Here is a 22,417-nt window from a genome sequence, read left to right on the forward strand (position 1 = left end):
TGCAAAGTTCACTTAAATTATTAGCCAGCATAATCTGCCCTTTGTCTTCACAGTGGCCTCCAAGGGCATCGACTCTGTCCTCTTACCCTGCTTTATTTTTCCCGCCCCTGACCTTTGTTATCTACAAGAACATCCCACGTCTAGAATGGAAGCTCTCTGGGTCAGGGTTTTGTTTCGTTCTCGGCTGTATCCCCGTCCCTTGGAACAAGGTCTGACATATAGCAAGTGCTCAGTCAATAGGTATTTGGCACCTGGCAAGTCATATGACTTCTCTGTGCCTGTGTCCTCAGATATAAAATAGAGAAAAGGGTTGTTGTGAGGCGCAAGTGAGTCGATATCTCTGAAGTGCTTAGTGCGGTTGCCCGGTCCAGAGTGAGCCCAGCGTGACAGTGTGCATACTGTTACTTGGTGAACGAGTCTGTACGTGGAGTAGCAAGGCGTAGAGGGAGGAACGCCTGGGAGGTTATTTTAGCACTACGATTACCTTCCATGTCCCTCTTTTCCTCAGTTTCCTCATCTGTACAACAAAGGGGGTGAACCAGATTGTAGCCCAAGGCTGTCTCCCTGCAAGCAGGGAAGACTGAGCTGGTGAGTGGTCAGGAGCCCAGGCTTAGCCTCACTGTCGTCACCTTGTCTGCAAAGTGGAGACAGTTTTCAGGGCTTTTGTTGGCACTGGAGGAGATAACAGAGATGAAATTCAGCATGGTGCCTGGCACATGATAGCACCTCAAAAAACAAGCTGCCAGGTAACGCTTTTCCACCGGCCCAATTACCTGAATGGTATTTAAAACAGTAAATTTTTATTTGTTCTGAAATTATCCACTTCGCTCACTGGCGCTCCTCTGCTCTGAGAAGCCGTGTCTCCTGAGCTGGGTCAGGTAGAGTCTGACCCCCAACTTCTGGTTCCTCATTTTTCATCTTCTGTGATGCACCCTAAGAGAAAAGGACTCCCGTGCCCTCCTCTGAGCTCCCACCAGAATTGTTTCTAAGAGATGAGTGTTATCCGCCCCTCACCTGCTTAACAAATCCCATTCACTTCCCCAGGTCTTGTCCACGTGGCACAGGAGTGCTCTCACCACCGGAACCGTCTGTGCAGAAGTACCTCTTGCTCCTCTCCCACTCCCGGGGGCTCCTCATAGTCCCCACCTCTCCTGCTTCTGTTGTTTCACTTAGTTTCTCTTCTTTAATTACACATAGTTTCGGTTTCTGAATGTCCACGGTCCACTTATAATTTTTTGACTTTACGATGGTGCAAGAGTAATACACATTCAGTAGAAAGTGTAATTGGAATTTTTAAGTTTGATTTTTTCCCAGGCTGGCAGTGCGTGGTAGGTTACTCCCTCGTGATGCTGGCAGTGGTGTGACGGTGGGCAGTGGCGGGGAGCCGTAGATCCCAGTCCGCCGTGCAGTCATGAGGGGAAACAACTGTCCACTCACAGCCATTCCGCTTTTCCCTTTCAGTACAGTAGTCCATCAGTTACACGACATATTCAACACTTTATTGTAAAGCAGGCTTTGAGTCAGATGATTTTGCCCAGCTGAGGGCTAATGTAATTGTTCTGAGCAAGTATAAGGTAGACTAAGCTAAGCTATGATGTTCAGTGGGTTAGGTGCATTAAATGGGATGAAACCCCACGGTAAGTCGAGGAAGACCTGTCCAATAACAACACGTGTTCCACCCCCCGGGAGCTTTCCTTCGCTGGCGGGCCCAGACTCTAGTACCCTTGGCGAGCTGGCCACGCCCCTTCGCGCACAGCCACGCCCCCTCCACCGGAAGCCCCGCCTTCGGCCGCAAAGCCTGCCGGACTCCCAAGCACTTACCATTGAGCGGCCCGGTGGGGGTGATGGGTCCGGGCGACGGGCTTGGCGCTGGTCTGTCCCTCTCAGCCTGAGCTCGTTCCCCGCGCCTGGGCCCTCTGGGCTCCCAGACTGGCCTCTAGGGGCGCGTTCGCGGTTTCCCCGCCCGCCGTGTCCGTCCTCGCCCCGTCAGGCTCGGCAGGTGGCGCGGCCCGGGGCGGGGCGTGCGGCGGCTGACGAACGCGAGGTGGGTGAGGCGCGCGCGGGGGGAGGGGTCGTGGTCTCTGTGGCCAGGCCGGGGTCGGGGGTCGGGGTCAGGGCCGCGGAGCACCGGGACCCCGCGTGCGCGGCCTGGGCGCGACCTGGTGGGGGGCGGTCCGCAGGGAGGGCGCCCTCCTCCGCAAGGGCTCAGCCTGGCCGGAGATGGCCAGACGGACTCCCCAGCCCGGGCAGGCCTGCTCCTGACTTGCACACAGACTCCCTGGCCAGCCCCACTCTCTCGCGAGAGTCCCTCTGACCACAGGACAGGCGGGCTCCCGGGTCCCCTCCCAGGCCGGACACTCAAGTGCACTTGCCGGCCGGGAGGCACCGGCAGTGAGTGGGCAGAGAGCCTTCTCCTCCGCGCACACTGCTGGCTGCAGGGTTTCACACCGACCCTTGCGTGGGGGAGGGGGGGAAGACAGACAGACACTTCCGGTCTGGACTGAGACGTCTGCCCCTCTACACGTGGCCGGCCCCAGAGCGTGCACGCACCCCTCCCTCTGGCCCACCTGCAGCCTATCCAGGCCAGCTTCATGCTGTCCTCCCACCAGAGTCCAAGGCTGGCCGGCTTTGAGCTCCTAAGACCTCACGGTTTACTCCAGACTCCCATCTCCGGCACCCTCCCTGAGGGCTCTGCTTGTTTTTGACAACCTCAAATCCCACCTAAGCTGAGGCTTTCCATCCATCCCAGCAGCTTGGAGTTTCTGTCTGAGAATCTCGGTCATCTGGCCTGAGGTGAAAGTTCTGGGGCCCGGGCAGGCATGGGGGCTGCCGCCGGTGACTAGGGCCCGTCAGTTCTGGTCCTGACATTTCCTTTGCAGAAACCCCCAGCCTCATCATGGACCCAGAGTGCTCTCGCCTCCTCCCGGCTCTTTGTGCTGTCCTGGTAGACCCCAGGCAGCCCGTGGCAGATGACACTTGTTTGGAGAAGCTGCTGGACTGGTTTAAAACAGTAACTGAAGCAGGTATGGGTGAGGGTGTCACTGTTGACTTTCCCCAGAGGCCAGACAGTGCAGGGCTGCCCTGTTCTGGGGAAGGGCCGTCCAGCTGGTGTCTTTCCTTCATATCTTCAAGATTCCCCCTGGCTTTGAGGACATGGCAAACTGAGCCTGATGGGGCTTGGGCTGTAGGCCTCCTGTTTCTCTGGTCTTGCTATGCGGCTGCCAAGGGCATGGACAAGCATATTTTGTTGTTTGCATTGCATTTTTTGTTTGTTTTAAGAAATCAGTTTTTCTTTCTGATTTCATAAGTAGTATGTATTCTTTAAGTAAAACTTGGACAGCACAGAGGAGTAAAGAGGAAAATTAAACCACCCCAAACATCTTTTATTTCCTTCCAGCCTTTTTTCTTAGCACATCATAGAGATATATTTTTCTTATAAAAATGAGATTGCACCGTAAATACACCTTGCTGTCTTGCTTTTTCTTACCGTCGTAGTGGGTGTTTTCCACGCGGACACATTGGCTTTATTGACTATGTCATTCGCTCTATGAATGGACCTTAATTTTATAATCACTCCACTGCTGTTGCCGTTTACGTTTCTAGTGGGACGGCATGGCTTTCCTTATAAATTTGCTCGTGTAAATGTTCTCTTGGCTAATGATTGCCGTAGGATAGATTACATGTCATTAACTTCTGCTGTTTTTTGCTTTGGTTTACCCAGTTCTTTACTCCCGTTTTAGCTGAATAGCAGAGTCTGTCGTGTTTTCTAATAGACGCATTTGAGGCTACACATTTCTCTGAAAGTATCACTTTAACTGCACCCTGCAAGTCTTACTGTGCAATGCTTTTGTTGTAATTTACTTTCAAATATATTTCATGCTTTTCACTATGATATCTCTTCACCCACAAATTGCTTAAAAGAACATCTTTTAGATTTATGATATGGAGGTAATTATTGATTTCTAATTTATTTCATTGGAGTTAAAACAATCTGTATTTTGATTCTTTTGTATCTGTTGAAGCTCTTCTTGTGACGTGGTGCACAGACCATGTTTCACATGTTTTGTAGATTTCACCATAGGATGTTGTTTTTTGGTATTTAGTCTTCAGTTGTGGCCAATTAGCCACATTTTAAAAATTATTTTTAAACAGCTTTCTCTGAGGAACGATTTATGTACCGTAGAACTGATCCGTTTAAAATGTGTAACTCAGTTGTTTTTAGTTAATTCACTCTGGATCCACCACCATCCCACAAACCAATTTTGTAACATTGTCATCCCCCTTGGGAGAAACCTGGTACCCACTCACGGTCGTCTCTTCCTGTATCCGTGCCCCTCAGTGTTCTGTGTGATGAGAACGTCGTCTCCATCCTTGTTCCTTAGTTCAGGTTCCCGTTGTTAAAGCCTGCAGTGTTCTTGCTAATTTGTTTGCTTCATTGTATTTGGGAGTTGTGTGGAGATCTTATACTAAGACTGCAGACTCAACAATTTTTCTTTGAAATTCTTTCCCCCCCTTTATATATTTTGAAGTTAGGTTGGGTATGTGTAGGCTTAGACTGTTATTTCTCTGGGGTTTGTTTCTGTGAGCAGCAACTTTCTTCCTAAAGCTCTGATAGTGTTTCTGGTTGAAAGTCAGTTTTGTCTGACATTCTTCTTGCTGTTCCCAGCTGTATCTTCTTGCTGTTCTCTTTACTCTGGCTTTCTGTGTTGTCAAGCTTCATTGTTTCTTATCAGCCTTATGTTGCCAGCCTTTGGTTTTTAATGTAATCTGAGCAGCTCTTTATTTTAACAGACAACTTGATCTGTTTCATTTGTTGAACTTACTAGTATGTTTGAACCTATTTTCACGATACTCTTTTTTTTTTAAGTGATAGCAAATTTATTTAGAGAGATACACATTCCATAGGTAGAATGTGGACCATCTCAGAAGGTGAGAGCGGCTTCTTTTGTATTTTTAAAACCTTTCCCGTTCATTATTGTTGCTCCTTTTACCTCCTTTTCTGCCCTCCATTGGATCAATAAAGCTTCTGTTCTTTCAGTCTTTCTTCATCTGGTTTTAAAGTTATGCATTCCACTTAAGTTCTTTAGTGGTTATTTTTACACACAAACTGGATTTAAAAAGTCGAAAGTTAGTTAGAATCTCTTTCCTCTGTTCCAACAACACAAGGGTCCCGAGCACTGTAACTCTAGTCCAGACCAGTCTTCCATGGCTTGTTGTCTTGTATTTTAATTCTGTCTTGTTTTAAACTTCACAGAGTTACTTATTTTTAATTTTTAAAGTCAGCGCTTTTTTAGATTTGCCCACATGTTTATTGGTTTCTTTGCTCCTTGCTTTTTTCTTTTTCACTGTTCTTTTTCCTTCTTACTGAGCCTTAGTCCTTTCTAAGGGCCTCTCTGCGGAAGCGCTCCGAGCCCTGCCCCAGGTCGCTGGCTCCAGCCACGCCCGTGTGTGGTTGCACGCGGACGTTTCAGGTGCCGGGTCTGGAAGCAGGGCCTGCTTGCTGTGCTCGTTGCGTTGGAACTCAGTGTAAGAGAAAGGAATCCATCGGAGAGGTGAAGCCTGCCGTCTGCTTTAATTTGCGTCTCTTTTTCATAATGAGCAAGACAGAACGTCTTTGCAGGTTTCTGGCCATTTGTATTTCCTGTCCACGTCCCTTGCCTGTTGTCGAGGTGTCGGCTTGCTAGTTTGTCCCCCTCATTGAATTAAAGTCACCGTCCTTTGTTGCAGTTTTGCAAACATTTTCTCCCAGTTGGACTGCTCAGTCGAACCTGAGAGAAAGGGTGTCTGGGAGGTGACAGGAGAATGGTCCCCCAGGGAGGCAGGCACTGCGCCCCGGTGACATGCTGCCTGGCTGCGCCTGCCTCCAGGGCCCAGTCTCCTGTTGCTGCAGGAGAACCCTTGCCTGGTGGAGCTGCTGTTCCGCGTGCTGAAAGCCCACGACCCGCGTCCCAGAGTCCTCTCCTTCTCGCTCCGCCTCGCAGGGCTGTTTGCAGCCCAGGAAGACTGCTTCCAGTATCTTCAGGTGAGCCTGAGTCGTCCCTCTCAAGGCCTGCTGTGGCTTTAGAGGCTTGACAGGCCGCAGGCTGCCCTTCAGTCTGGTGGTTGGCCCCCTGCGTGTGGGGACGAGGGACACCCGCAGGTTCAGGCTCTGCGGGGCAGTGGGAGGGTGCCCTCCCATCCTGCATCCGTGGCGCTGGCTTGGCCTCCTGTTCCCTTTTCTCCTGCCCCTTCACAGACTCCCGGGGGATCTGGCAGCCCCCGGGTTTGCTACTCACTGTGTTGAGACCTCTGTGGTGAACAAGAATCTTGGGCACATGGCGGGAAATGAGGACAGTGCATGATTGTACCGTGGATGTCCATAAGCCAGTGGGGGTTGACTGAAGAGTTAGTCACTGCCAGCTAGGGGTCAGCTTCTTGGGGGCGGTGGGCTCACAGCTGGGTCGTAAGGGGTTTGAGCAGTGGTAAGTGCAGGGCAAGCCTGATACATGGGGCGTGCTGGGGAATCTGGGGTGGGGGACACCTGGAGGAGGGCAGGGGCCCTGGAAGACCCCACTTCCCAAGCATAAGAGCCCAGTAGGCTGTGGGGACCTTTGGGGGGCCTTTGGCGCTGGAGTTGGTGGACCATTTGGAGGAGGGGTTTTTGAAGTGAACTGTGACAGTTGGTGAGCCTTTCTGTAAAACCCAATTCTCCAGAAGCTCTCTTCCCATCAGTTGGTTCTGGTGGCCACCTGACACCTCCCAGAAGCACAGCTGCCCACAGGCACTTTGTGTGGGCAGCTCACGAGAAAGGTCCCCCAGAGAAGTGCTCTGAACCAGCTCTGAACAATAGAAAAGCCATCTCTGATCTGCGGTCCCCTGGGAACTTCCCCAGGTTACCCCTTCCTCCTCTGTTTCCCAGCAGGGGGAGTTGCTGCCCATGCTCTTCGGGGAGTCGGGGCCCCTCGGAGGGGCCGCCTGGACCGCCCCCACAGTGCGCAGTGGCTGGCTGCAGGGCCTGCGCTCCCTGGCCCAGCACCCCGGCGCCCTGCGCTTCCTTGCTGACTGTGGTGAGTGCCCCATCTGCCCCTCCTTCAGCCTCTGTCCTCACTCTGCCTGATGCTGTGTGACTTCAGGGAAATCACTGCACCTTTCTGGGCCTCGTGCTCTAAACGTGAAAATGGCTGTGGTATCACAGGGCCGTTGTGAGGAACACTCAGGGTAACCAGGGGTTGGAGGCCCCTCAAGGGTGTGTGGTGCCCTGTGGCTCATTGGTCGGACCCAGCAGCTGGGGTGGCTTTGGAACTGACTGGAAAGAATCAAAAGTGGCCAGACTTCTAAAGCCCCTCACGCGTGAACCCTCCATTCTGGTTCCTTTGCCTCTGAGCAGAGGGGAGGCTGGGCCTCTCTCAGTGCCTCCGCGGTGCGTGGCATTTGAGCTCTGGCTGTGAGGTTCTGAAATCCAGTGCTTAAAGCTGCTCAGTGGTTTCAGCGTCCCTGCTGTCCACTGTGGACTCTCTTCCAGCTGAACCTTGTTTCTTTCCCTGCCCCTTGTCCCCTCCCCCAGGTGCTGTTGACACCATCTTCTCCCTGCAGGGAGATTCCAGCCTGTTTGTGGCCTCAGCAGCTGGACAGCTCCTGGTGCACATCCTCGCCTTGGCGATGCGAGGCCCAGCTGAGGGACATCCCAGCCCCCAGGGGTGTGACTGGCCAGCGTGTGCCCAGAAGATTGTGTGTCACGTCGAAGACTCCCTGCGCTCCACAGCCACCCTGCAGGTCACGCAGGCCCTGAACGTCCTGACAACCACGTTTGGGCACTGCCACAGCCCATGGACACAGGGCCTCTGGGTGCGGCTGAGCCCCCTCGTGGCCTGTCTGCTCGAGAAAGACCCCATCCCAGCCTCACACTCGCTTGTGGATCTCCTCCTCAGCGTGGCCCGGTCAGGCCCCCGGGGTTCAGCTTTGTGGGGGGGTGCGGGCAGGACTGGGAGGGCTTGTTTTCCTCGGGAAGTTTTACACCTGGGGCCATGTCTCATCAGCTCCCCAAGAACGCTGCCTTGAGTAGAGGGAATGCCAGAGGATTTCAAAGCCTGCACAGCTGGGGTGGGCCTCCCGTCTCAGCCAAGCACGCCGGGCCGCAGCAGTCCCGCTGGGCACCGGTGGGCTTTGGTGGGCTGGATGGAGGAATAACATTTTCTTCCTGGGTCCTCTCCTGCAGTTCTCCTGTCGGGAGTTCTGACTGTGGCCTGTGGGAGACTTTGGCACAGACTCTGAGCCATTTGAGCCCCACACAAGCAGGGCCTCTGGCTTTGGGGATCCTGAAACTGCAGGACTGGTAAGGATTGGGGTTCACCTTCCGTGAGGCAGGCAGAGAGGTCAGAGAACTTCAGTGGAGCTCCTGGAACCAGGGCTCAGTCAGAGGCGGCTGTCCAGGGCATGGCCAGGCAGTGCGTGGGTGGTCCCCAAGGCACTGGTACACACTGTGGCTTCTGCACTCTTAGTGGCAGAATGACTTTTTCATTGGCTCCCCAGAGATAGGAGGGACTCTTGGAGCAGCCCTGCTCAGTGTGGGGCTGGGTTCGTACCCAGGATCTGCTTAGCTGTCTTCTGACCCCTCCCTAGTGGCCTCAGCTTGTGGATCCTGGGCCTCCCAGGGCTATGGGACAGCGGAGGGGGGCCCAGCAGGCAGGAGTGGTGGGACAGCTTCCCAGAGGGCGGGGCGGGGGTATGCCCTTACTGGAAGGGGGTGCGAGGTCCAGAGGGGTGGGAAGGGAGAGGGAGTCATTCCAGGGCTCCGTGTAGAGGACAGTCGGTCCTGTCGGCCCGGGCCGGGTGGCGTGGCCACGGGACCCGCTCGCTGGCGCGCTGCGGGTGTGGGGCAAGCCCGGCTCTGGGCTCCAGGGTCTCCTGATGTTCAGTGAGAGGGAGTGGTCCAAAGGGGAAGGGAAGGGCTGGGCGGCCAACTTGGGAGGAGAGTTCTGGGCCAGCTTAGCCTCCCACCCACCCCAGGCCCAAGCATGGGGGTGAGAGCGTGTTCCAGAGCCTAGGAAGGGATATCAGCCCTGGGGGTGCTCCCGGGAGGCGGGGCAGCCCGACCCCTTGGCTAGGGCAGGCGCTGCCCATTGGAGTGGGTGTGGCCAGGCCTTACCGGGTCTCCTGCTGGGACCTGGGCCGTGCTTTCTAGCAGCTCCTGTGGAGTCCCTGTGCAGTGACGTGAGTGCTGGTCAAGGTGCTTACGAGGAAGCTGTTTCTCAGGGGAGTGTCCAGAGCCCCAGCCCCAGCCCCAGCGCCTTTGCCCCAGACTTGCTGGGGCTGTTAGGAGGGCAGCCAGGTCACCTGAGGGTGGGGGCAGCACTCACCATGTCCTCTGTCGCCAGTCCACAGGCACTGAAGACCCAGGCCTTTGGTGTCCTCCTCCAGCCCCTGGCCTGTGTCCTGAAAGCTGCTGCTCAGGCCCCTGGACCTCCAGGTAGGCTGCTTGGGGGAAGGGTGGGCAGGTACAGGAAGGCAGGACCCTGGAGTCCTGAGCATGTCCTTGGGGCCAGGGCAGGCTGATGGGCAGTGGGGTACCTGGCTCGCTGCCTCACTTAAGAATGAAGATGGCGGAGGTGTAGGCTGTCGTTCCAGGTGTGACTGCTGCTCACATCTTCATGGCCTGGAGTTACTGGGGCATCATCTGAGGTGGCTCCCAGAGAGGTCGACCTTTGTCCCCCACCCCAGGCCCTGGCAGTCGGTGGTGGTTCTCAACCCAGAACGGGCTCATGGGCCTGCCACTCGTCCTCCCAGACTGTCTGGGTTCTGTGCAGGGGGCTGGGGGTCCTCTGTTGTGCCTTGTCTCGCTTCACGAGGGTGGAGGAGTAGAGAAGGGACCCGGCTGTGCCTGGTGGCCCCGTGTGAGCATGGAGGCGGGCCTCCTAGTCAGTGGGAGCTGGCCTGGGAACACAGAGGACAGGACTCTGTTCACGAGCCTTGCAGACAGGTTCAGACCGCAGCTCCAGCCAGCTGGACGTCATCCTGGACGAGCCACCTGCTCGGAATCTCTGGTCCTGGTCCCAATCTCTGGTGTGGATCAGTGGCCGGTGGTTAGGCCTGCAGCAGCCACATGGGAGGTGCCTGCTAACCAGGAGCTGTTTCTGGTCGGCCTCCAGGTTTTCCAGAAGGGGCCACAGGCGACTCGATAACAGTGGACACGTTTCTCTCCTCCAAGTCGGCTTGTGTGGGTCTCCTGTGCCAGGCCCTGGCCCACCTGGAGCTGCTGCAACTGCTGGTGGGTGTGGCCCTGGCCCACGTCCACCCCGGCAGTGGGACTTGCGGCCACACTGACTCTCCCTCCCCTCCCAGCCCCAGCGCCCCTCGCCCTGGCCCCAGGCGCCCCTGCTTCGGGCTGCAGTGGCAATACTGCGCTTCTGCCATGGCTCAGCAGCCCCCACCAGTGACGTGGGGGGCCACCTGTGTGCGGTCCTGGCAGGCTGTGTCCGGGTCCAGCGAGCGGCCCTGGATTTCCTGGGGACGCTGTCTCAGGGGACGGGTAAGTGAGGCTCCTTCTCTCGTACAGCTCACGTCGGGTAAGCCCTGCAGCTGCTCAGAGACGTTTCCGAGGCTGCTGTCCTCTCATGTCTCCTTGGGGGCGGGGCTGGCATTCAGCTGACCACTGGGTCCTGTCCCCTGCTTTCCTTGGATTGACACGCTCCTGGACTGAGGAGGTTCCAGAGTGGGAGGTTGCGTGCTTTATCCATCCACGTCTGTCTCAGGCCCCCAAGAGCTGGTGACGCAGGTGTTTGCCGTCCTCCTGGAGTACCTCACAAGCCCTGACTCCAGCCCCATGGTACAGGCGCAGGGTTCAGGGTGGAGGGTGGGGGCAAGGAGGGAGGCAGGGGCACCCCCACAGGCCTCCTGGGGCCAGAATTGCTTCTTAAAGTGAGTTTGGACAGGCTGGTGGCCCTGGGCCTGGCATTGGTGGAGATGGAGTGAGGGGGTGCTGGGCCATGGAGAGCAGGGAGGGGGTCCAGTCTTGCAGGGAATTCTCCATGAGAGATGGAAACTAGAGCCAGGCGGGCCCTGCACTTAGGGTCCAAACTCTCATTGACGTTTGCTGCGAGTTATCCATTTTCATGACACTGCGGTTGAGTTGTGCTCTGTGGGTGCAGAATTAGCACCACGTGCACTGAACAGCAGTGTGGAGATTTGGACGACAGGCCTGGCGGATTCCTGGGACTTTAAGGAAAAGGTGCCCTGAGCAGTTTCTTGTGTCCTGGTGCAGAAATTTCATCTCGCTGACAGTGGGAGGTCCTGACGGGAGCCACCCTCCTCCTCTCTCTCTTGTGGTCTTGGATCCCAGTCCTGCCGCTTCTAGAGGCTTCTGTCTCATCAGAACGAAGCCCAGCATTCCTCTCCCCACACCCCACTTTACCCCCAGGGCAGGGGCAGGAGCGCAGGGAGGTGGACGGGGCAAGCAGGCCAGCTCAGCCCTCCTAGCCCTGCAACCCTGCTCTGCCCGCTCCAGGTTCTGAAGAAGGCCTTCCAGGCCACACTCAGGTGGCTCCTGGGCTCCCCCAAGGCCCCCAGCTGCTGCGACCTGGACCCCCACACCCAGCTGTTCCTCGGAGGTACCCCTGGCCCCTCCAGGGTAAACTGAGGGAGGTGTGGGGCGGAGGACAAAGGGCGGGTGGGTGTGACGGGCTCTGACACCCCCCCTCCCCCCGCTGCAGAGCTGCTCCCTGTGCTGCGGAAACGGCTGTGCAGCCCCTGCTGGGAGGCCAGGGACTCGGGCCTCGAGTTCCTGACCCAAGTGACCAGACACTGGGGAGGTAAGCGAGGGCGCTGGGCAGGAGGGGAGGCTGGCCTGGCCTTAGTGCCCCGTTGTCCCCTAGTAGGCGGGAACTCGGGCCACCCAGGCTGCCCTCGGGGAGGGAGGGGAGGCTTGGGCTCAGCCCTTGGTCACCGCTGGTTGTGGCTGTTTGGACTTCCAGGGCAGGCCGCCTTCAGACATGCTCTCCTTGCTTCAGAGGTGCCTGAGCTCACCGGGCAGCTCCTGCGAGACCCTGAGAGTTACGTCCGCGCAAGTGCAGTGACTGCCACAGGGCAGCTGTCCAGCTGGGGGCTGTACGCCACCCCCACCGGCCCAGAGCACCCAGAGGTCCAGCAGGTAGGAGGCGGGTCCTTTGGCTGTGCAGCTCACACCTGGCAACCGTCCTGATGCCCAGGGAGGGGTGGGTCTGCCGCCCAGGCGTGGGCGGTCTGGGGCCAGGGCTCTGCGGGGCATGTCCCCTGAATCTCCGGCTCAGCCTTCTGGCACCCCGTTACTTGGACATGGTTGCCCTGGTTTGGTGGATGAGCACATGGAGGGCCAAAGGGGATGTCCCCTAAAGGAGGCAGAGCAGCTTGGGCCCCAGACCTGCCCGGCAGGGGCTTCTCAGGGCACTCCCTGCTGTGCCCCAGCATGCCAGCAGGCCTCTGCCTTCCCTGGCCCCTCCCACCCTCACCCCCCACTCTGTCCTCCAGGAGAGCCTGTTCACGGAGCTTCTGCACATCCTCTCCACGGACTCAGAGGGCTTCCCCCGCAGGGCTGTCATGCACGTCTTCACCCAGTGGCTGAAGGACGGCCACGCTGACGTGGCTGAGGACCTGGAGCAGTTCGTGGCCAGAGTGCTGCAGGCGGCGAGCCAGGACCTAGACTGGGAGGTGCGGGCCCAGGGCCTCGAGCTGGCGCTGGTGTTCCTGGAGCAGTTGCTGGGCCAGCCTGGCTCCCGCTGTCCCTATGCTGTGGCCCTGCCCGAGGCAGCCCCGCCTGCCACGCTGGCCCAGGTCCTGCAGGCGCTCTGCCGGGTACAGCTCTTTGAGTTTGCCCTCCGTGCGTTATTTGACTGTGACCGACCTGTGGCCCAGAAGTCCTGTGACCTCCTCCTTTTCCTGAAGGCCAAGGCCACTCCCTGTGGTGGCCCACAGGAGGCGGGGGCCAGCCCCGACGTGGTCTCTGTGGAGGCTGCCCTGCAGAGGTGGCAGGCAGGCGAGCAGGGTCAGCCCCTGGGGGAGCTGGAGCCTGAGGCTGTCATGGCCGTGCTGAGGTCCATGGACCTGGAGGGCCTTCGGGGTATGCTGGCCAAAAGCAGTGACCACATGGAGAAGAGCCCTCAGTCGCTCCTGCAGGACATGCTGGCCACCGTGGGTGTCCTGGGGGAGAATGAGGCCGACTGTTACTGAGAAGCCTGGTGGCACCCTCCGTGGACCCTGCTGCTGCGCCATGTCCCTTCCTCGCACTGCCGTCCTGAGGGCTCTAGCCTGGCCTGACTGCACATGGGATCCTCCAGGCAAGCCAGGACCAGGCAACCCCGCACGGTCAAAGAATTCCATGTTTTGCTGTATTATTGAAGTGGCTTATTTTCTACTCAAAATAAATGTCATTTGACAGTGCCACTGAGTCGGCGCACTGACGTGGGGTAGGCCCCAGGCCTGCTGGGGTTTGGAAAGGCATTTGGGGAGGGACCCTCTGCACAATGGCCACGTACTTCATGGGCCTAGGGGAGATGTTGCTCTACTTGGACCTCACTGTGCCCCAGCGACACCCAAGGGTCAGAGAGCAAACAGTTCAGGCTGGAGAGTGTCTGATCTTGGCCCCTGGCCCCTGGCCCCTAATGGTAGTGACTCCAGGTCTAACCAAGCCAGGTTTTCAGTCTCTGAAGCCCCAGGGTCACCCTAACCTTGTAGCAGTTTAGAGCTCACTGTCCCAAATGACGAGGCAGGTCAAGTTGGCCGTGGTACTGTCAGGGGAGTTGGGCTGCAGGCTGGCCCTCAAGGGACCAAACAGATGCTGCACCAGTGCCAGCCCTGCCGTTTCCAGGCCACGTCACCCTGCATGCACCAGGGCCTTTTGGAACCTGTTTCCTCTTCTGTAAAGTGGAGATTTTACTGTTTGCCTCCCAGAAGTAAGAGTCTCCGTGTTCTAAAGCACCCGGTCAGCCAGAGAATCTCAAGAGAAACCCTAAAATATTTTGAAGTGAATGAAAATGAAACTACAGCTGATCAAAGCCGTGGGTTGCAGCAGAAGCAGTGCTCAGGCAGACGCTTATAGCTGTGAGGGCATGTATGAGGCAAGGAGGGACACCTGAAATCCGTCATCTGAGCTTCCGCCTTAGGAAACCGGATGAGAGGAAGTTAAGCCCAAAGCAAGCAAAGAAGAGAAATAATAAAAGTTAGAGCAGGCGTCAGTGAATTGAGGGCAAAATCGGTGGAGGAACTCATGTAAACAAAACCTGGTTCTTTGAAGAGAACAGTGGAGTCAGCAAGCCTCTAGCCAGGCTCAGAGAGGAAGAGAAGACGGCGAGAGGCGGCGGCGCTGCGGGACCCCACGATAACTGGGAGGATGGCAGAGGACCACTGAGCAGCCCTGAGCCCGCGGCTTAGGCAGCTCATCTGCCAAACTGACGTGGGGGGAAGCAGGCGATCTGAGCAGACCTCTGCCTACTGAGCAGACAGAATCAGTCATTAATAGCCTTTCAGAACAGCACTGGGCCCAGGGGGTTTCACTGGTGAACTCTATGAAACGTTTAAGGAAGAGCTTATACCAGTTCTGTACAGTCTTTCAGAAGACAGAAGCAGAGGGAATGCTCCCGACTCAGCCTGTGAGGACCAGGCAGTGCCAAGCACAAGTCTGTGAAACCGCCAGCGGCAGTAAGGGCAGGGGCGGTGGGTGCGTCCGGGCGGCCCTCTGGGCGCTTCAGGAGCAGGTCCTCCAGAGTACAGAGAACAGCTCACTTGTCCCTCCCGCCGGCGCCACACATCATAGAGTTCATGGAAGAATCTCTAATACCAAAGCCAGACAGACACTCCAGGAGAACTAGGGACCAACATCTTTCATGATCAAACATGGAAAAGTCCTTAACAAACTTTAGCAAGTTGAATCCAACAATGTGTAAGAAGAACTACACACTAAGATCAAGGAGGGCTATCTCAGGTATGCGAGGCGGGTTCGGCATTTCAAAATCTCAGTGCGGCGCGTCCCATCAGCAGGGTAACGGGGCCCACGTGATTGTATCGGTAGATGCAGGAAAGGCTTTTGGCAAAACCTGTCATCCCCAGTTTTCAGGTCTGGCCGAGAGGTGCAGGTCCCACAGCCCCTGGAAGACCCACGCCCTTTCCTGCGTCAGAGGAACCTGGACGGCAGGAGGGCACGCCAGCCGGAGTTTCAGGTGCTCCTTGTCCACTGCGCCCTGGCTGTCAGTGATGGCTGCGGCGCCCCGCTTGGATGCCCTGCAGGATCCCTGTGCTCTCCGCCCCCCACAACTGCACACTTTGCTCAGCCGCCGCAGCCTTTGCCCGCGTGTGGAGCTGTGCCCTGGCGCAAGGGCGGCTGGAGCGGGCGCGGGAAAGAACCCAGAGCCCCAGGCAGTCTTCACCTGTTTCTCCGCCTTGTTTCAGGAGCGAGCAAGCATGTGCCCGCTCTTCACAAGTGGAGTCTGGGTTTCCTACAGCCCCGCCATCAGTCCCACTGGTTTGCAAACCAGCCAAGTTGTCGGACCCCAGGGCTGGGACGCCCAACGTATAGCTTGAACTGCTCACTCCCCAGCGAGGATCTCTGAACCTGGGTAACCCCCTCCTCTTCTGTTTCCTCTCCTAGGGACCCAGGTCCTGACCTGATGGCCCCTCCTCCCTTCCTACCCGAGTCCGTGTGGATCTTTGGCACCACCGTGGTGGTGCAGGAGTCTCTCTGCCAGTCTCCAGTTCTCAGTGGGCGTTGCTCCTCACGTAGGTGTGTTTTGATGTGTTTGTGGCAGGAGGTGAGCTCTGCCTCCTACTCTGCCACCTCAGTCTTTTCCTGCAGGTTTTCAGTGTGAGGTGGGCTGGGTCTTCCATGATTCTCCCCGTGTGGGCAGGACTGGCCCTGACTTCTGCCCCCTTACCCCACGAGGTCACCGAACAGGTACTGGCACATGATCTCGGGACAGAAGGGCACTGACCGGTCAGAACGGTGCACAGCTGTCCACAGCACAGTTGCCACGCAGATCTTCCCAGTGAAAGCAGGACACTATCTGGGCCAACCATCTCACCACAAACAGTGGGAGATGCTGGGGGAAATACTTCAAACCTTCTGTGTAGGAACGCTAAGGTGCTGCCGAGAGATTGGGGCAAGTTGGATCATGCAGACACAAGCCCCTGCCAGGCTCTCAGCTCAGGGAGGGAGGGGTCCTGCCCATCATATGCCCCACTGGGCGGTAACACAGGTCCACAGTCCTCAGTGAAGAGGGGCTGAACACTCACACCAGTAATGTCCTAATATGTACAGTTACCCAGGAAGTAAAGTGTTTCCAAACAGGTGTCCAAGAGGGAAAAAAGCAAAGCTCTAATCCAGCCAGGTTCTGCGGCCATGCTCACCTGCTCCTGTATGTCACAGGTCTTGGGCAGGCCACCCAGCCTCTCCCACCCATAGGCTGGGACTCGTAAAGCCACCCTCTTGGTGCTGTGGGCTCCCAGAAGGCAGACGTGGTCATCTCTATTCCTAGGTTCCAGCACAGGGCTGGCACACAGCAGGTCTGTGTGCAGCCCACCTGCTCTGGCCCAGTCCTCAGCATCCTAGGGGAGCTCATAGGGCACCCTGCATGTGCTGATTGCTTGAGGTTTGGTGGCTGCTGGCCAGGGCCCTTGAAAGAGAGTGTATCTGTTAGCTACTGCTGTGTAACAATCTTAGGCCAGTAAGTTGAAAAAACAGCATTTTATTATTTCTGAAGGGTCTGGGGGCCAACCAGGCAGGCCTGTGCTCTGCTTGCTCTCATGCATCTGTGATGGGTTGCCTAGCGGATAGCTGGCCCAGGGTAGGCTCTCATGTGTTCTCTCAACTTCCAGCAGACCAGCCCAGACTGGTTCTCATGCCACCGCAGGAGCCCACATGAAAGCAAGCAGAGGCATGTCATCACAGTGTCACTCTGTCACCTTTTCTTGGCCAAAGCAAGTCACAGGGCAGGCTCAGATTCAAGTATAAGAAATAGGCTTCCCCACCTGACAGCAGTTGTGGCAAAAGGCACGATGGTTCAGGGAGGGGTGGAGAATCAGGGTTGCTTTTGCAATTGACCCTCCACGGAGGAGGAGCCCGGCATCCTTGCTGTACATGGGCAGAAGGTGGCGGCTAGGCCGTGGTGCCCAGGGAGCCACTGACATGCCTGGGACGGGCTTTCAGCAGGATGATGGCACAGTTGTCCAGCCTCAGGACACAACCAGGAGTTCTTGTGAGCTGGGCCTACGCCTCAGGCAGCTTTGCAGCCAGCACATGAGGTTTGTTGAATGACTGAGTGACCTACATCATACAGCATGTAGCCCAGAGGAAGCCCTGGAGCCACCTCAGGGGCAAGCCAAGTGCAGGGTTGGGGAGTGTCTGTTTATGGGCACACCCACCCCTGCCTGCCTGGGAACCCGAGGACACAGAGGCCTTGGGTCTCGTCCCCTCTGTGGAGGCCGTCTTCCCTGCACTCAGCTGCTCCTGTCAGAGCCAAGATGTGTCGCCATGGAAACTGCTTGGCAAACACGCCGTCAGGCAGAGGCGGCAAACAGCAGCTCGGGCGCCTGTTGTAGTGAGGGTGGCGGGGACGGCGTGAGCAGGCACTCCCGGTTGCGTGCGTGTGACCGTGTAGGGCGTGGATGACTGGGGCAGTGTGTGAGGAGGGGCATGTGTGTGGTGTGCTGGGAGTGAGTGGAAGTATGCATGCGTGTGCATGTGTGTGCATGGAAGCAAGTGTGTCCGTGTGAGTGTGCTCGGAGAGCCACGCACGGCAGGGACGCCGGGTGTGTGCAGGGATGTGCGGGCCGCGCTGTGATGCCAGGCAGCGCGCCCACCTGGGCTGAGCGCTTGCTGTGGACCAGGCGAGGCACCAGGCGCTAACGGGAGCTAACCCCAGCCTGCAGCTACGGGCCGAGGACAGCCACCGGCCAGGTAGTTTTGTGTCGATGGAAGCGTGTGACGGGAGGGTTTCTGGGAAGAGGCAGCTGTGGGGCCTGAAACCCAAGTGTGGAGCGGGAGGTCCTCCCTGCGAAGGCACAGGGGAAGGATGCTTCACGTGGGGCCTGGCTGGCCGGCAGAGGCCGGGAGGTGAGGCTGGGCAGGAGAGGAGCAGGGCTGCAGCAGATCTGGAGGGCAGCCAGGGGGTGGCGGCCTGAGCTCTGGTGCCACCCCCATGAGGCTGGGGCTTCCTCTAATTTTGGAAACCTAGGTGGGGTTACAGGGTGCCAGGAGAGGAGGGGTGCCTTCTAGGCAGAGGGGCCCCAGAGGGACAAAGGGGGCAGTGTCTGGATCAAAGCGAGGGTGGCTGGCAGCTGGAGAGGGTGGGGTGTGGCGGGCAGGTGGCCAGGGCCTCAGGAGCTCCGGGGAAAGGCTAGGCTTCATCCTAAGAGCAAGAAGAGTCCTTGAAAGGCTTCTGTGGCCACGTGGCTTCATCTGGCTGTGGGTGTGTGGCTTGGACAGGGCCGTGGGAGGTCAGAGCCGTCACCAGGTGAGGTGGGTGGCCTGGCCTGGGGCTTGGGGCGTCTAGGGACAACTCGGAGGTAGAGCGGACGCAGCTCGGCCATTTCAGGCTGATGCTGGCTCCACCCGGACCCTCCCCCATTGCCTTCCCGGACCACCCCACCCTCACCCCTTCCTGTGCCTGCTTCAGAAGCTTCTGGACCATGGGTTCTGAGCCACAGAACTGGGGCTCCCTCAGGCCAGGCTCAGTGTGGCCAGGGGCCCCGTCTCCTCACAGGCCTTCCCAGGGCAGCCCACCACCTGGGGGGAATCTGGTCCCCCTGGACCCTGGGCCTCCCTGGGTCTCCACTGCAGGGCAGGAGGGGGAGGTCCTCTCTGGGGGTGAGGACGTCCCAAATCCCAGTGGTGTGGCCTCAGGTTGGCACTCCCGGCCAAATCACCACATCCTGATGTTTGAGACCCCTGTGTCACCAAACCGAGCTGGGCGACTTGTGCTGGGCAGGGTGCCTGGGGTCAGAAACCTCCCATGATGCCCTCGTCCTGCTGGTCCTGTCGGCCCTTACAATCGCCCGGGTGAGGGCGGGATGGCCACATCCTACAGTTGAGGAAATGAAGGGGCCTGTGGGGAAGGCAGCTTGTCTGTCTGAATCACCGCTGTCAGAGCTGAGCAGGATGCAGGCTTGGCCCCAACCCCCCAACGCCAGCCTGCTCTGGGCCCCGGGGATGGAGGCACTGTTGTTGCTAGGACCAGATGCAGGGGCTGTGGGTGCCCGGAGCCCAGATGGGCGACGTCAGGTCCAAGGGGAATGTTGTCAGGCGCCCAGAGTCCAGACTGACCTTGCTGGGGACAGATGTCCCCGAGCAGCACGCATGTGGTCCAGGAGAGGTCTCTGAGGCCCCGCCCCGTCTCTCTGTTTCTGTTCAGGACACACCATGTGGATCCCCTCTGGTCCCCTGACCACACAGACCACGACGAGAAGAGAATGAGGTGAGGGAGGGAGGCAGCGAGGGGGAGACCGGGAGCAAGGCGCCCAGGAGGTGGAGAAAGGCAGATGTGGGGGGTCAGTCCCCTGAAAGCTGAGGCCCCCACCCCACCCTCGGCTGAGCCTGTGGGAGCCTGGCGGGGGGGAGGGAGGGACCTGAGCTGCTGTCAGGGGGGGCGGGGCCCTCGGGTGTGCGTCGGGGGCTACCTGAGCCGAGCCCACTCCTCAGCGCGCCGGCCTGGCTGCGCTCTGGACGAACACGGGTTTGCAGACCTGGCACCCAGAGTGAACCCTCATCAGAGGGCGGCCTCACCCTCAGAGGCTGGAGCCCCTGCCTGGCTCTGCCCCCAACACCCCCAGGAGGGCCCTCCTTGTGCGGGGGCGGGGCTGCAGGCCACGCCCACCTGCCCGCCCCTAATGCTAGGAGCTTGTTCTCCCCAGGCCTCAGAAATCTCCGCTGGCCCTGGACAGGGGGTGGGGGCTGGAGCTCCGGGGGGGGGGGTCCCTGGGCGCCCATCGTGGGCTGGCACAGGGTGGGCACTCAGGAAACGGTCTCTTTAGGATGGCTGCTGGGCAGCTCCCCAGGAGGCCTGGGGAAACCGAGGCAGGAGCAGGGAGCCCGTGGCCTGGAGGAGGCCTTGACTCCACATCCCTGCCCGATTCGAGCAGACCCCGAGTCCTCCCCACGTCCCTCCACCTGGGCCCTGGCTCAGCCCCCATCGCCTCCCACCTGACATCACCTGTGCCCCCTCCCGACCCCTCCCCCAAGCCACTACTCCCAGGTGACCTCGTGAAAGGCGTAGAAGCTGCTGCTTGGGCCGACAGGCTCCCCTGTCCTTGTCCAGGCCCTTGACCCCTGCCCCCAGGTGGCCCTTGCACTCTTCACTCCAGGCTCACCGACGACTTCCGTTCCCCAGAGGCCCCGCCCACCCTGGCGTCCAGGCCTTGGCTCACGCTGTCCCTTCTGGCAGGCAGGACCCCTGACACTGCCCAGAGACCCGGGCTCAGCTTCTCCTGCCCACCTCACGTGGCACGAGCTCTGCGAAGCCGTGCTCTCTGTCCCTGCCATGTCCTTGCCCTTGTCTGCTGCCAGCGGACAGAAGGGACACGCCTGTCCCCTCGCACAGCACCTGGCACACGGCGGGGCTCTGAGCTTCTGCTGGGCTTGTGGTTGCTGTGTCCAAGGACCCACTGAGTGCTGAGAACATTCTGGGTGTTCTGATCCTTAAAACAACTGTATGAAGCATTCTCTTATTTTCAGCGTGTGAGTTTCCGAGGCTGCTGTAACAAATGACCACAGACGTGGGGCTGGGGGGTGGGGGCTTAAAACAACAGAAATCTATTCTCTCACTGCTGGAGGCTGGAAGTCCAAAACGAAGGTGTTGTGAGGGCTGCCCTCCCTCCAGAGGCTCTGGGGAGAGCCCTCCTGCCCCTTCCAGCTCCAGGTGGCTCTGGTGTCCTTGGCTGGTGGCTGTGTCCTCCACCTCTGCCCCTGGTATCACCTGGCCTCCCTCGCTCTGTGTCTCTCCTCGTCTGTCTCTTAGGACACCGCCATTGGATTTAGAGCCCGTGTAAGCCAGGATGACCTCACCTTGAGGTTCCCACCTTAATTCCATCTGCAAAGGCCCTTACTCCAAATCAAGATCCCATTCTGACCGTCGGGGTGGGCACATGTTTTGGGGGCCTCTACTCAACCCTCTGCGGGGACACTGAGGTACAGTGAGGTGAGGCACCTTCTCATCTGGCTGAAGGGACGGGGGACCCCACATCACTGCTCGTTTCTAGAACTGGCTCCAGTGAGATGGCTTCACGAGCGAGGTCTGGGGTCTGGGACGCAGGTGTCCTTGTGCAGGGGGTGGGCTGACCGGGGATGGGCTGCCTGAAGCCTTAGCTGGCCTGGGTTGGGAGTCAGCAGGCTGCCTCTCCTTTCTGGGGGACCCGGCACTGGGCAGCGCCCCACTAACCCGGAAGCCAAAAGGAGGAGATGTCAGCCCAGGCTTGACATGTAATTACTATCCCAGCCCCTGCCCCTTCCCAACCACAGTGGGGACGCGGCGGCTGGGGAGGTGGGGGTCCCACACCTCTCGTGTAGTAAGGGCACAGTTTCCGGACAGAACACTAAGCATTTCTCACATTCCAAGTTCTCTGTCCCCCGCAGTAATGAACCAGAAAATCCTGGCAGCTACATGTGTCAGAAGTGTAGCCTTGTGAGCACGAATCGATCTGCAGGAATTTATCCCAAGGGGGGACGTCACACACCTGCGCAACAAAGATTTATGGAAACCGGATCATCACAGCGAGGTGTCTGTGTCTCAGACACACACTGCTTCACACAGTACATAGACAACGCAGCAGAGTGAGGAACTGGGGGAACCTGAGCTGTCCTAAGCCAGGTGGACCCCCCACGCAACGCAGCGCGGTGCCGCGGCAAGGCGAGGAGGCCGGCCTCGGGCCCGCGGCCGGGCAGGGTGCCACGCGGCGGAGCTGCCGGCGGGACAGGGTGCGTGGTGCGGATCCGTGAAAATGCTCTATTTAAATGTGCAGAAAAGGGGTTTTTGAAGGATGTCTGACAAAAAGTTCAGAGAGGTTACCTCTTGACGGTTGGAATATGGGATTTTTTTTTTAGACTTTTAGAATTTTCCAAACCTTCTGCAGCAGGAGTCTGTTGCTGTAGCATTGTTTCTTAAGGCTCCAACTAGACTCCCTTGCAGTGCCGGGGACGGTGTGACACAGCTCTCAGCCATCCGTGGGGGCGTTTCTCCAGAATGAGGTGGGCAGGAGGGGCGGGCGGGCTGCCGGGAAGGCCTGGGAGGCTGGCAGTCCAGAACCGGGGCAACGTTTGGCTCAAAAGAAGCCCTTATCTTAGCGGTTCCAAAGAGAAAAGGGCCGCTGGAGGGAAGGCTCCCCGCTGAGGCTGGGGCGGGGGGACAACGCCGGTGCCTCCCTGCGCTGGGGGTCCTCTCCCGCCTGCGGGAGGCGGCCCCGGGCAGAGGGGCGCCGTCCCCGCTCGTGC

At 58.3% G+C, this 22,417-nt stretch overlaps 2 protein-coding genes and 1 long non-coding RNA gene across 12 annotated transcripts in view; 2 read left to right on the forward strand and 1 right to left on the reverse strand.

Moving 5' to 3' along the window:
• IQCE (IQ motif containing E) overlaps positions 1-1,958 on the reverse strand; it is a 41,372-nt gene extending 39,414 nt beyond the window's left edge. Inside the window, exon 1 of one of the 2 annotated variants that reach the window (XM_074345567.1) lies at positions 1,822-1,958. Coding sequence is in view for 1 of the 2 variants with exons in the window: in XM_074345565.1 (XP_074201666.1) it covers positions 1,822-1,824 (3 nt within the window). In the remaining variant the exon portion in view is untranslated. The remainder of the gene's footprint in view (positions 1-1,821) is intronic. The other variant, XM_074345565.1, reaches the window with a different exon arrangement.
• BRAT1 (BRCA1 associated ATM activator 1) lies at positions 1,905-13,386 on the forward strand. 9 transcript variants are annotated; one of them, XM_074345549.1, is made up of 14 exons: positions 1,905-2,044; positions 2,880-3,023; positions 5,868-6,022; positions 6,899-7,046; positions 7,544-7,916; positions 8,195-8,311; positions 9,354-9,445; positions 10,125-10,243; positions 10,318-10,504; positions 10,728-10,801; positions 11,480-11,582; positions 11,685-11,783; positions 11,946-12,121; positions 12,478-13,386. In XM_074345549.1, exons 2-14 carry the CDS (start codon positions 2,897-2,899, stop codon positions 13,174-13,176), a joined length of 2,469 nt encoding a protein of 822 aa, XP_074201650.1. In that variant the 5' UTR covers positions 1,905-2,044; positions 2,880-2,896; the 3' UTR covers positions 13,177-13,386. The 9 variants fall into 9 exon arrangements, with proteins under 9 accessions (XP_074201650.1, XP_074201654.1, XP_074201653.1 ...); XM_074345553.1 differs by having other exon boundaries at positions 11,982-12,121; XM_074345552.1 differs by having other exon boundaries at positions 6,902-7,046.
• Positions 13,387-17,465: 4,079 nt separating this feature from the next.
• Positions 17,466-21,898, forward strand: LOC105078065 (uncharacterized). Its single transcript, XR_836137.3, has 4 exons — positions 17,466-17,893; positions 19,347-19,409; positions 20,949-21,128; positions 21,563-21,898. It is a non-coding gene; the product is annotated as an uncharacterized LOC105078065 (long non-coding RNA).
• Positions 21,899-22,417: the final 519 nt, after the last annotated feature.

The sequence above is a fragment of the Camelus bactrianus genome, chromosome 18 (assembly GCF_048773025.1).
Source record: "Camelus bactrianus isolate YW-2024 breed Bactrian camel chromosome 18, ASM4877302v1, whole genome shotgun sequence".
Taxonomy (NCBI): domain Eukaryota; kingdom Metazoa; phylum Chordata; class Mammalia; order Artiodactyla; family Camelidae; genus Camelus; species Camelus bactrianus.